The sequence below is a fragment of the Centruroides vittatus genome, unplaced genomic scaffold (assembly GCF_030686945.1).
Source record: "Centruroides vittatus isolate TY-2023 unplaced genomic scaffold, ASM3068694v2 scaffold_3046, whole genome shotgun sequence".
Lineage (NCBI taxonomy): Eukaryota > Metazoa > Arthropoda > Arachnida > Scorpiones > Buthidae > Centruroides > Centruroides vittatus.
The window spans coordinates 853,893-865,745 of record NW_027122699.1 but is presented as its reverse complement, the minus strand read 5'-3'; the positions used below and the strand labels follow the sequence as shown (position 1 = coordinate 865,745).

At 45.8% G+C, this 11,853-nt stretch overlaps 3 protein-coding genes across 3 annotated transcripts; 1 reads left to right on the top strand and 2 right to left on the bottom strand.

Annotated features, from left to right (window-relative positions):
• Positions 1-298: 298 nt before the first annotated feature.
• Positions 299-2,530, bottom strand: LOC136988132 (tolloid-like protein 1). Its single transcript, XM_067285961.1, has 8 exons — positions 2,275-2,530; positions 1,984-2,214; positions 1,594-1,710; positions 1,384-1,529; positions 1,102-1,297; positions 903-1,028; positions 657-832; positions 299-589 (listed from the first exon to the last, which is right to left on the bottom strand). The coding sequence occupies exons 1-8, from the start codon at positions 2,417-2,419 to the stop codon at positions 413-415; spliced, it is 1,314 nt and encodes a 437-aa protein (XP_067142062.1). The 5' UTR covers positions 2,420-2,530; the 3' UTR covers positions 299-412.
• LOC136988133 (protein SpAN-like) lies at positions 2,494-3,363 on the bottom strand. The gene is made up of 4 exons (XM_067285962.1): positions 3,178-3,363; positions 2,998-3,105; positions 2,812-2,935; positions 2,494-2,741 (listed from the first exon to the last, which is right to left on the bottom strand). Exons 1-4 carry the CDS (start codon positions 3,263-3,265, stop codon positions 2,558-2,560), a joined length of 504 nt encoding a protein of 167 aa, XP_067142063.1. The 5' UTR covers positions 3,266-3,363; the 3' UTR covers positions 2,494-2,557.
• Positions 3,364-10,848: 7,485 nt separating this feature from the next.
• Positions 10,849-11,853, top strand: LOC136988085 (uncharacterized). Its single transcript, XM_067285887.1, has one exon. It carries the CDS (start codon positions 10,849-10,851, stop codon positions 11,851-11,853), a length of 1,005 nt encoding a protein of 334 aa, XP_067141988.1.

Here is an 11,853-nt window from a genome sequence, read left to right as displayed (position 1 = left end):
CTTCTAGAAACGAATATTACTTTTATCCGCCTCGAACCGGACCTTACCCTTAATCCTATTCGTTTACTAGCCCTCCGCGTTAATACTATTTACCGCCGCGGCGAAAGAGAATTTTCGCCGCGGTTTTCCGTCGGCCGCGATTCTTATCGCCTCCGTTAATTTGAATAAGTCTTAAGGAATTTAACCATCGGCTTCGGACCTCGACCACTCTCCGGGGAGGGGGCCCCGAACTTCTCCTCCCCTCGGGTAATTTTTAACGCGGGCGTTAACGGAAAAGGGATGCAATAATTAGGTCTCGTTTATTTTTACTCTTTAACCACTTTATTCCGCGTTGGAAGGCCGTCGAGCGACCCGCTTTCGAACCGTGAGAACTTTATCGGTGACCGACCGATACGTCGGCCCTCTACGAGTTCTAAAACGCGGGATCCAGGCGAATGGCGAATCCGCGAGTTTCGATGGAATCGTCCGAGGTCAACCGGATGCGCAGATCTTCCGTTTCCGTCAGATTCAGAGGCGGAGGGAGGCGAAAACCGCAAAATTCTTCTTCCGGGAAATTGGACCCGCCGACGGACACTTTGTCGTAGCAAGACTGAAAAAGAAAACAAGTCGGGGGACGTTTACCGGGAAACGAAGAGAGACGGCGGAGGGCGACTTACCCCTTTGCCGGCGGCCGACGCCTCCACCTCGAAGTAGAGGAAGGTGAGGAGGACGTTTCTGTTGGCGATCTTCCAGACGCAGTCGCTGTTCTTGGGGTAGTTGTCGGGGAACAGGGGACTGGCTATCACCGCGCTCTCCTCCAAGTTCAGGTATCCGCCGCAGGTGGCCGAATAGGCTGCCAACGTTTTCGGATTACGTGTTACGTTCCGCCGGATGTAGGAATTACCGAGGAAAGGACTTCTCACCTTCGCAACGTCTGTGATCCGGGAGGAAGCGCCTCCCGGTCAGGCACTCGCAACGATAACTTCCCACGGTGTTGACGCACAGGTCGCTGCATCCTCCTCTGTCGGGCGACTCGCACTCGTTGGTTTCTGGAAAAGCCACCTCCCGCTCCGTTTACTCGCCCGGTTAAGATTAAAAATTGCGAAGAGAAAAAGATCCGACCTTTAACGAAGGAAAGGGAAAATCTCGTCTTCTCCTTCCACCCGTCGGTGACGTATCGGACCAGGGCCACGTTGTCGGACGAGACCGTTTCGGGGGGAAGCTGGGATCCGCAGAATTTTCCCAGCAACCGGTTCTCGTAGTCGGCGCCGTCTCGAATCTCCACGTACTCCGTCCGGCAGTCTCCTCCCTCTTCCATCTGCAAATACAAAGGCCACCCGCCGGGTCACTCCGCCCCCGGCCCGAAGGCCTCCGCGCGGACCGGAAAACGGCGGCGCCACTCACCTGGAAGAAGTGGAAGCGGAAGAATACTCTGAATCCGGGGGAGACGGTGACGATCCACACGCACTCGGGATGAAGGGGGTAACTGCGGGGAAATTCCGGACTCTCCAGCACGCCCACGTCGGCCTCCACCTTTCCGGAACAGGTAGCTGCGGACAGAGATCGTTATCCGGCAACGTTCGCCGACCCTCCCCCAGCCAACCGTCCACTCACTTCTGTAGGTGACGTCGAACGATCCGGTAGCATTGCGCTTCTTCTTCTGCTCGATCAACAGGGAGTTGGCGCTGCTTCTGAAAACGTCGCCGTTGGCGGCGTTCCCGCAGAAACGACCTGAAAGCGGAAGAAACCGGCACTTTTTAAAAGGGCGAAACGACCTCGACGCCTCGGACGGAAGGCGACGGCCTTTCTAAATTACCGATTCTTCTTCCGTCTAAAATCGTATAAAGTTTCCCGGAGGGCTTTTCCGCCCGGGCCGCGGCTCGGGCGGAAAACGCGCTTTACGGGGGCCGGCCGGATAGTGGCGCACCCGGAAAATAGGAAAATCGGGCGCGAGGCGGAAATATAATTAACCGGGACGGACCTAAAAGCGAGAAAGAGCCTCACCCAAAATCGGAGATCGATCCCAATATCCGTCTCGAATTTCCAAGAAGCCGTCGGAACAATCCTCGCTGCCCGGAATGTCCACCGAGTCGACGACCAGTTCGACGAACTCTCCCTGCTTCCTCCTGACGTACCACCGACAGTACTCGTCTTCCTCCTCTCCTTCCGGCGGGGGCCAAAGATCCGGTCGGCCGGACACGGTGCCCGTCACCTCGTACCGGTTGGTCAGACACTCTAAACGAAGGGCGGGTCAGAGCCGTTTACCGCTTACCTGGGGGGAGGGAGGCTACTCACTCGGACACCCGTACAGCTCGTTGGTCTGGGCCACGTCCACCGCGCTCAACCTCTTCCTGCCGTTCTCCAGCGAGACCGACGGATCCACCGGCGTCATGCTCTTCTTCCCCGGGGCCGTCACGTGGTCCGAGGGTCTGAGGTGCATGACGCTGTCGAAGTCGTAAGGAAAGCCCAGGGAATCCACCAGAAAAGCGAAGCGCTTCTTGTAAGCGGCCTGGTACTCTGCGAAAAGAAGGACTCGGGTCAGACCCCTACTTTCCCCCCGCCGGTAAGAGTAAAAAAGCTACTTGCCGTCTCGGACGTTCTCGAACAGCACTCGGACGTGTCGATCGCGGTCGGGTCGGTTCTGCTCGTCGTAGAATCCCACCACGTGTCCCAGCTCGTGCAGCAGCAGGGACGGGTCGCCGCACTCTTCGTCCAGCGCCACCTCCTGTCTGTCCGAGTTCTTGCCCACCGCCGAGTCCCCGCTGAAAAGACGGCCCCCTCTTTAACGCCTCTCGTCGCTTCCGGCCCGGCCGGCGTAACGGCGCTACTCACCGACATCCGCTTCCGGGTTTAAAGACGACTCGGTATCCGTGCCAGGGAGCCACGGGGACGAATCTGAGGCAGGTGCGCGACTCCCACCGGTCGGCGGCCGTTCGGATCAGGGTCTGCATTCGGTCTGCAGATAAAGAGCGGTTAGACCGGGCGGAAGGCGGCGGAGAGGAGAGGGAAGAGACTTACGACTCAATCCCGGGTCCATCTCGTAGGGAATCACTCCTTGGGGCCATATCCGCCGCGCGTTCTCCGTGGCGGCTCTCTTGCGCGTCCCGGAAGATCCCCGGCGTCCTCCTGCCGATTTACTCGGATTACCGCGGGGCCGCTCTTCCCCCGGCGGGGAGGGAAGCGGCGCCGCGTACTTACGTCTTTCCCGTCGGGGCGAGGCGGAGTCGAGGAGGAGGAGAGCGACGACCAGAAGACCCAAGGCGCGGAGGCGGATCGGCGGAGACATGACGGGGCGAATGCGGGCAGCGTTTGTTTGTTTTCGGTCCGCCGCGCCATTAAAAAGGAAGCGGCGGGCGGAGTGGCCGTCGGCGTTTCCCGTGGGGACGGGGCCGCGCCTTGACCCGTTTCTGGCGGCGGGAAACCGCCTCCCCCGGCCGGGTTCTGGCCGCCCGCGGGGGAAGTTTCGGCGGAGTACGGGTTCCCTCCCGTCTGGTAATCGCGTTTACCGGGCAGGAGGGAACCGTCCGTCCCCCGAGTTAATCGGCGCGCCGGCGACCGTATGGCAGACGCTAGAGTCGGTAGAAGCTTTAGAAGCGTTAACCGCGTACGAAGTAAATTATTGGGCAAAACTCGTCGCGACTAACGACGTCGGAAGGCGTTCGCTCCTACATTCGCCCACCTCGTCCGATTATTCGCATTCGTTCTTTCTATACGCGGTTGTCGACATCGGCGTTCCGAGTCGTAGCCTCGACGGTTTGCGGGTTTTAATTAAAGCGAAAGGGAACGTAGTCGTTGTAATTAAAAACGTACAATACAGTGCGACGACATACTCCTAGTCGAGGTACAGTACGTCGTCACGGGATATACGTAGCGTAAGTTCTCGCGTTTCACCAGTTTATTTTGCTTACGTTAAATTATGCGTAATACGACATTTAATCGTGCCAATTCTATAAAGAAAATAGATTATTAATTTACTATTATTTATTCTACGAAAGACAAGTAACTCGAATCTTTACGTATTGTCTCGGGAGTCACGGTCGCGACAAACGTACGGATTTACATCCGTACGTGGCCGGCGAGACCAAATTTTCGCCACGGACCGAACGGAAAGTCTTTTCTTTCTCTTCCGACGAGTCGGCCTTAGTGACAATTTGCTCCGAACGAACTTCCTTAACAAATCGATTGGCAATTTCTAATTTCAAAATACAAGATTCGATCGCTCGTCTTTTTCTAATCGCGAGTTTTCAAACGGCGCGAGACACGACGCATCGAAATTCGGGCGACCGGCCGTAAATCTTTTAACCGCTAATTAACGAAAAACGACGCGACGGATATTATTCGAATTTCGTGACGACGTAGGCGAGCGGTAAACTGTAGCAATTGTTTGTAGCAAGTTTCGTGGAATTTGTTGTCACCCTGCACTCCCTTTCTCTAAGTATGTGAACCTCGATCAGGTGTCAGGCGGGTGACATAACTTATGACCTTTATGTAAACACTTGTCCACTTTCCCGCGCACTTTCTTTCCTGTTTTCGAATGGATTAGACGTAGAAATAAACTTTCTTTGTTAAATGTTAACTCTGATTTGACTGAATCATTTGCATTAGTCCAACAATCGGTTATGGGCCCAGAGAACGCAGAAAACGCAGGAAACGTTTAAAGAACAAGTCACCCAAGTGATATCTTGTTTCCGAGTAAGGCTTCCGAAGAAAAATACTGAGAGAACAAAGAAAGATGGCCGAGAAAGCTAAAGGATTGAGTTCAATACCCAAGTTAAATGGATCGAACTACCTAATATGGAAATATATAATAAAGAATCTATTAGAAGGTCAAGATCTGATGCACGTACTCGAAAGACCCAAACCAGAAATTCCTGGAGAAACAGCCACTCCCGAAGACAAAGCAGCCTACGATACATGGCGGAAGAAGAACAGCGAAGCTCTTAGAATCATCACATGCACAATGGAAGAACACGAGGTTAGTCTAATTTTGAATCTAAGCGTTGCACGCGATGTTTGGGAAGACCTAGAACGAAGATACGAAGGTCGATTAGACACTAAACGAAAAATGTGTCGATCAAAGCTCTCGAAATTAAAAATGGAGAGGGACGAAAACTGGAAGGAATATATTAGAAGGGCTCGCGAACTAAATGAAGAAGCCAAAATGGTAAATTTAGGAATGGAAGAAACGGAATTGATAACTTTAATAACCGACGGACTGCCCCCTAAATTTCATGATATTGCCCGAAAACTCGAAAGCATAAAGGACGCGACGATGAACGACCTAGAATACGCCTTCCAAAAGGAAGAAGACAGAGCAAGCATTTCTCGATCCAACGAACGCGAATCAGCTTTTCGTTCAAGATCCCAAAAGGGCAAATACGTAAAAGAGAAAGGATGTTTTACTTGTGGAAAATTCGGACACAAATCTTCAGCATGCTGGTATAACCCAGAAAACTCACAGAAACACGAACAGAAAACCGACCGATATCGAAATTGCACGCGTGACGTCGGAACAAAAGCGAGAAGAGAGAAATCGGAAACCAAAGTCAGATACGTCGATGCTAAGCCTACTCGGGAAAGAGCTTGGTTCACGCGAGACGAAAGAGCCAACAAAGACAAAGAAGAAGAATGGGTAATCGACTCCGCTGCTACATCACACATGACATCAAATAAAAACTGGATCAAAGACATAAATCCGGACACACGAAGTATTCGAGTAGCCAGTAAAGACCACATATATGCCAACGGAAAGGGAACGGTGATGGAAGACAATATGCCCATAGTATTAAAAGACGTCCTATATGTTCCAAAGCTAGATGGACACCTCCTCTCTGTAAACAAATTGGTTGAAGATGACTACACAATCATTCTTGATAAAACAGGAGGAAAAATCATTTCCAAAAACAACGAACAGATAGCGAAAGCGATCCGAAAAAATGGCTTTTTTATTCTAGAGGCTGATGAAAGAAATTCCGCTAAACAAGCCATCACTAATGAGCTAGAGAGGAATGAAAAATTTCTATGGCATAGGAGACTAGGACACGTAAATGAAACATACCTCGACATAATGAAAAGACAAAACTTGCTTAGAGGACTCGACTACAAGGAGACAAAAATGGTCCAATGCCAAATATGCATACAGGCCAAACACTCTAGAAAACCGTTCAAAGAAACTAAGGGAAATAAGACGAAACACCCCCTAGAACTGATCCACATAGATCTAGTAGGGCCGATGCCTGTCGAATCGCTCACCGGCGATAGATACATGATGACGATAGTAGACGACTATAGCCGAAAAATATTCACAAATTTCCTAACATCAAAGGATGAGACAGCCGATATGCTAGAACTCTTTATAAAAACGATGCAAAACAAAACAAACAACAAAATAAAAAGCATCAGAACGGACAACGGCACGGAATTCGTAAGCCGAGAATTCATTCGTATATGCAACGAACATGGAATACAACATCAGTTAACAACAACATATTCACCGCAAAGCAACGGAATCGCCGAAAGGGCAAATAGAACAATTCTCGAAGGGACAAGGGCTTTACTAGTAGAAAGTCAATTACCGAAAATCTTTTGGGCCGAAGCCGCACGAACGGCGACGTACCTAAAGAACTGCACACCCACCAAACTAGAAAAGGGTGCATCCCCCGAGGAACTATTCTCTGGAAATAAACCCTCAGCATCACATTTACGAGTATTCGGATGTCTAGCATACGCATGGACCCCAAAGGTAAAACGAGACAAGCTAGAGCCGAAATCGAGACCAGTCATATTTGTAGGATACTCCAGAATCAGACGAGCATACAGGGTATACGACCCAAAAACGAATAAGGTGGAGGAAACCAGGGACATTAAATTCATTGAACATCGATTGGGAAGCAAATTGTTAAACAGCTCAGACGGGGAAACTAGTAAAGAAAAACAAACATATCAATGGATAGAGATAGATCTAGGCGATATGAACGAAAACAACGGCCTCACACCCATCAGTACAGAAAGGATAAGGGACGACGATATACTCAATGAGGAAACCGACACAAATGAAGAACCCAACCTTAACCAAAGTGAAGACACCAATATTCAAATGCCTAGAAGATCAGATAGAATCAGAGAACAAATCCAACGAGGAATCAGACCAAACTACGACGAAAATTTCTCAGATACAGACGAATGGAGTGATACGGATGTGGTAAATATGACGCAAGATTTCACACCAAATACCTTCGAAGAAGCAACTACTTGCCGAGAACAAAAATCATGGTGGAAAGCCATGAAAGATGAATATCAATCACTAATAAGACACAGAGTATGGGACCTAGTAGATAGAGAACCGAACACTAATGTCATAAAATCAAAATGGGTATACAAAAACAAAATGAACCCGGATGGATCTATAAATACGAAAAAGGCCCGACTAGTAGCCCTGGGATGTTCTCAAAAGTATGGAATAAATTACAAAGAAACATTTTCACCTGTAATGAAATTAGAAACGCTAAGAATCCTGTTAGTGACGGCAATACAAAAGAATTGGAAGATAAGTCAATATGATGTTAAAACAGCCTACTTGCATAGCAATTTAGACGAATGCATATATATGGAACAACCGATGGGATTCGTTAGAGAAGGAAAAGAATCAAAAATATGCAAATTAAATCGCTCCATCTATGGCTTAAAACAGGCTGGAAGAGCCTGGTTCAGGACGATTACTGAACACCTGTGCCAAAACGGGTTCGAACAATTAAAAGCAGACCCCTGCGCGTTTAAATACCAAGCAGATGGAAACACCCTATACTTAGGATTACATGTTGATGACATGGTAACAATATCCTCGAATAAGCGAATCGAACACGAAGCCATGGGAAAAATTGCGAAATATTTCGACTTAGTTAACCTAGGGAACCCTAAATGCGTTTTAGGAATAGAAATAACGAAATCCGAAGATGGAATAAAACTGACGCAACAGAGACAAATAAAAGAGATACTTAGAAAATTCAAAATGGAGGATTGTAAGCCAGTAAACACACCCATGGATCCCAACCAACGATTAGACGACAGTGAAGGATCACCGTGTGGAAATAAGAAACATTTCCAAGAAATTTTGGGAAGCGTGATGTATGTCAGTTTAACAACGAGACCCGATTTGTGCCAGCCGATCAGCGAACTGTCACAATACGCACAAAATCCGAAGGAAATACATGTCCAAGCAGCGAAACGACTGATACGATATTTAAAAGGAACCCAAACTAAGGGAATCGTATACAAACGTGACCAAAACACCAACTTAATCGGATACGCAGATGCTAATTGGAAAGACGGAAATGCAGGTCAACGTTCGAATAGCGGATACCTTTTTCTACTAGGACAGAACCTCTTATCATGGAAATGCAAGAAGCAAAATCAAACGGCGTTATCAACATGCGAAAGTGAATTGACGGCATTAACCGAGGCTACGAGAGAATCATCATGGCTACAAATGATCCTAAATGAATTAGAAGAGAAAGGTTCTAACCAAACAACCACGATTTATAGCGATAACCAGGCTGCGATTAGTCTGATCAACAACGGAAGTCCTAACTACAAGACGAAACATGTAGTAAGAAAAATAGCCTATGTACACGAAAACGTTAGATCAGGTAATGTTGTTATTAAATACATCCCAACGGAAGAAATGGCGGCAGATTTTTTGACAAAACCATTAAACGCGTTTAAATTGAAAATCTGTTTAGACAGAATCAATGTGAAATAAACATTGTATTAAGTGAGAATAAATGTAAGCACGAAACTTCCCCAAAAAGGGGGGATTTGTAGCAATTGTTTGTAGCAAGTTTCGTGGAATTTGTTGTCACCCTGCACTCCCTTTCTCTAAGTATGTGAACCTCGATCAGGTGTCAGGCGGGTGACATAACTTATGACCTTTATGTAAACACTTGTCCACTTTCCCGGGCACTTTCTTTCCTGTTTTCGAATGGATTAGACGTAGAAATAAACTTTCTTTGTTAAATGTTAACTCTGATTTGACCGAATCATTTGCATTAGTCCAACATAAACGAATCTACTCCTAGACGACGCGACCGTTGGGTTTTGATTATATAGGCGACGTTCGCGCGCGACGACACGCCCCCGGCGACGACTAGCCCCGGTCTCCCCCGTCGCCGCCGGCCGGCTACGGGACCGAGTTTCCGAGTGGCGGGCCATCGAAGGGACCGGCCCGGAAGCGACGCTACCGGCGGCTTATACCGCGCCGGAACGTCCGAGCGGGATCCCGACCTTTCGACGGGAGAGATCCGTCTTGCGCGGAGCGGAAACGAAATACATTTCGAATAAACTTCGTCGTCGGCGGGGGCGGTCGGACGCCGGCCTTTCCCGGTTTTACCGCCCGAAGTACCGACCGGCCGGATTCCGAGGTCCCGGGTCGTAGGGTCGGCCGGTAGAGAAGGAACGTTTCTCGTCGCCGGTAGTCGAAAACGAAACGTCTTACTACGTCCTTCCGGCGAAAAGACGTTACCGACGACGGGCCGGTAGCTTTAATTGCGCGCTAATATTTTATTACGATTTATAATTAATTATAAAAAAATAGACTATAAGTAAGAAAAATCCGGAATATCCAGCGAATCTCGGCAATTTCTAGGCGTAAAGTCGAAATTAAGACGCGCTTTTCCGCTCGGCGAACCAAATGCATTTTATCTATTTTACGACGTTACGACGACGATTCATTTTGGTAAATCCTACGTAGGCGATTTATATATAAACGAATTAATTTAATTTCTATCGTCGAACGACTTCTTTTTCGAAACCGAGAATTATATCGGTCTATTTTTAATTTTTAATATTCGCCTACCGGTAAATGTACAGAAGTAACTCGGTCGAAAGAACAATCTTCTACGTCGTCAACGTATTTTTGATATCGACGTATAGAAATTAAGCGTTAAGCTTAGTTCACACTGAGCGAATAGCGAAAGCGAATGGGCGAAAAGCGATTTTTATTCACTTAGCGAAATTGACTCTACGACCAAAAGCGAAAAGCGGATTGCGAATTTTAAGGAGCCAATCATTTGCAAGCGAGAGAAAACGTCATCTCAAAAAACAAAAATGGCTGCTTCCGATATTCTGTTGTTAACCACGTTTGTTTACTTACTAAAAAAAGAAAGCCATGTTGGGTGAGAGATATTTTAAAAAACCGAGAATTACATGGTTACCATGCTAATTTGGTGCGAGAAATGAGACTGAATGACAAAGAGAGTTTTTTTAGGTAGGACTGTTTATACTAATTTTTATTCTCTTTAGTAAGAAAATATATGAATAACAAAAAATTTATTATAACACTTTTTAGGTTTTTTAGAATGACGAATGAATTATTCGATGAATTGCTCTGTAGAGTAGGGCCATTAATACGCAGAAAGGATACGAATTTTCGTAAAGCCATATCTCCGAGAGAACGTTTAGAAGTCACATTAAGGTAGAGTTTTGAGTTTATTACGCGATCTTTACTATTTACCGATTGAAATAAAACAGAATTTGTGATTTTATATCGATAAGCAAGCAAGCATACTTGCCATTGATATAGTTCTAGTTTGTTTAAATTTTATTTGTTGCCACCAATGTAAGTTTAAAATAACTTTATCCATTGATTCACAGAATAATTTTTACGATTAGATATAAGATATATGATTTCTTATTTTGTTTCATAATTCATAAAAAATCGTTCAATGGTGGGTTTAAATTAAAAAAATTGATATTTAAAACTTGTATGTTTATAATTATATTTTAAATTAAATAAGACTTTTGAGATCTCGTTTTATATCTATATTGAAAATGTATTTATTTATTTTAATAAGGAAATATAATAATAGATTATAAATGCAAGTGATAAATGATTTGTCTGATAATTTTAGGTATTTAGCTAGTGGAGATTATCGAATTTCCCAAGCATTTGCATTTCGAATGGGTCGATCGACCGTTTGTACCATAATTAAAGAAACTTGCGAAGCTATTTGGAATGTGTTGGCAAAAGAATATCTGAAGTTTCCAAGCAGAGAGGAATTTGTCAATCTTGCTATGGAATTTGAAGAAAGATGGAATTTTCCTCATTGTGTTGGTTCTATAGATGGGAAACATATACAAATGGTTTGCCCTCCAAATACAGGCTCTTTATATTATAATTATAAAGGCAACTTTAGTAAAGTTCTCCTAGCTGTAAGCGATGCCAAGTATAGATTTATATATGTTGATATAGGAGGATTTGGTGGAAGAAGTGATGGAGGAATATTTTCCCATTCGAGTCTCGGCAGATCGCTGGAAACTGGAAAATTGGATTGGCCACAATCATCACCAATAAGTGGAATGCCTAGTAACCTACCATATTTTATGGTAGGTGACGAGGCATTTCCATTAAAAACTTCTTTACTAAGACCATACCCTAGTAGACAATTAACAACAAAAAGAAGAATATTTAACTATAGACTCAGCCGAGCTAGACGTGTTATAGAAAGTACATTTGGTATTCTTTCTGCACGTTGGAGGATTTTATGCAGATGCATTCAAGCCTCTCCAGAAACTGTAGATAGTATTATAAAAGCATGTGTGTGTCTGCATAATTTTGTGATGACGAAAGAAAGCAAAGTAAATTCAGACATGAAATATTATTGTCCCCTCCATTTTATTGATAAAGAGGCTGCTGATGGAACTATTATAGAAGGACAGTGGAGAAAGGAGATAGGAAGTGGACCATCTCTTCCTCAAAGACCATGTCAACAGCATAATTATTCACTATGTGCAAGAGACATTAGAGAACAATTTGCCACTTATTTTCAAGAAAATAATATTTTACCATGGCAATTAAATTATGTAAATCGTATCGAATAA

Coding starts and splice junctions, on each gene's coding strand:
- LOC136988132 (XM_067285961.1), bottom strand. CDS start 2,419: ATGCACCTCAGACCCTCGGACCACGTGACGGCCCCGGGGAAGAAGAGC. Junction 1,711..1,983: donor GGATCGATCTCCGATTTTGG/GTGAGGCTCTTT, acceptor TTCCGCTTTCAG/GTCGTTTCTGCGGGAACGCC. Junction 1,530..1,593: donor GTTCGACGTCACCTACAGAA/GTGAGTGGACGG, acceptor CTCTGTCCGCAG/CTACCTGTTCCGGAAAGGTG.
- LOC136988133 (XM_067285962.1), bottom strand. CDS start 3,265: ATGTCTCCGCCGATCCGCCTCCGCGCCTTGGGTCTTCTGGTCGTCGCT. Junction 3,106..3,177: donor CTCGCCCCGACGGGAAAGAC/GTAAGTACGCGG, acceptor GTAAATCGGCAG/GAGGACGCCGGGGATCTTCC. Junction 2,936..2,997: donor GATGGACCCGGGATTGAGTC/GTAAGTCTCTTC, acceptor CTTTATCTGCAG/ACCGAATGCAGACCCTGATC.
- LOC136988085 (XM_067285887.1), top strand. CDS start 10,849: ATGCAAGTGATAAATGATTTGTCTGATAATTTTAGGTATTTAGCTAGT.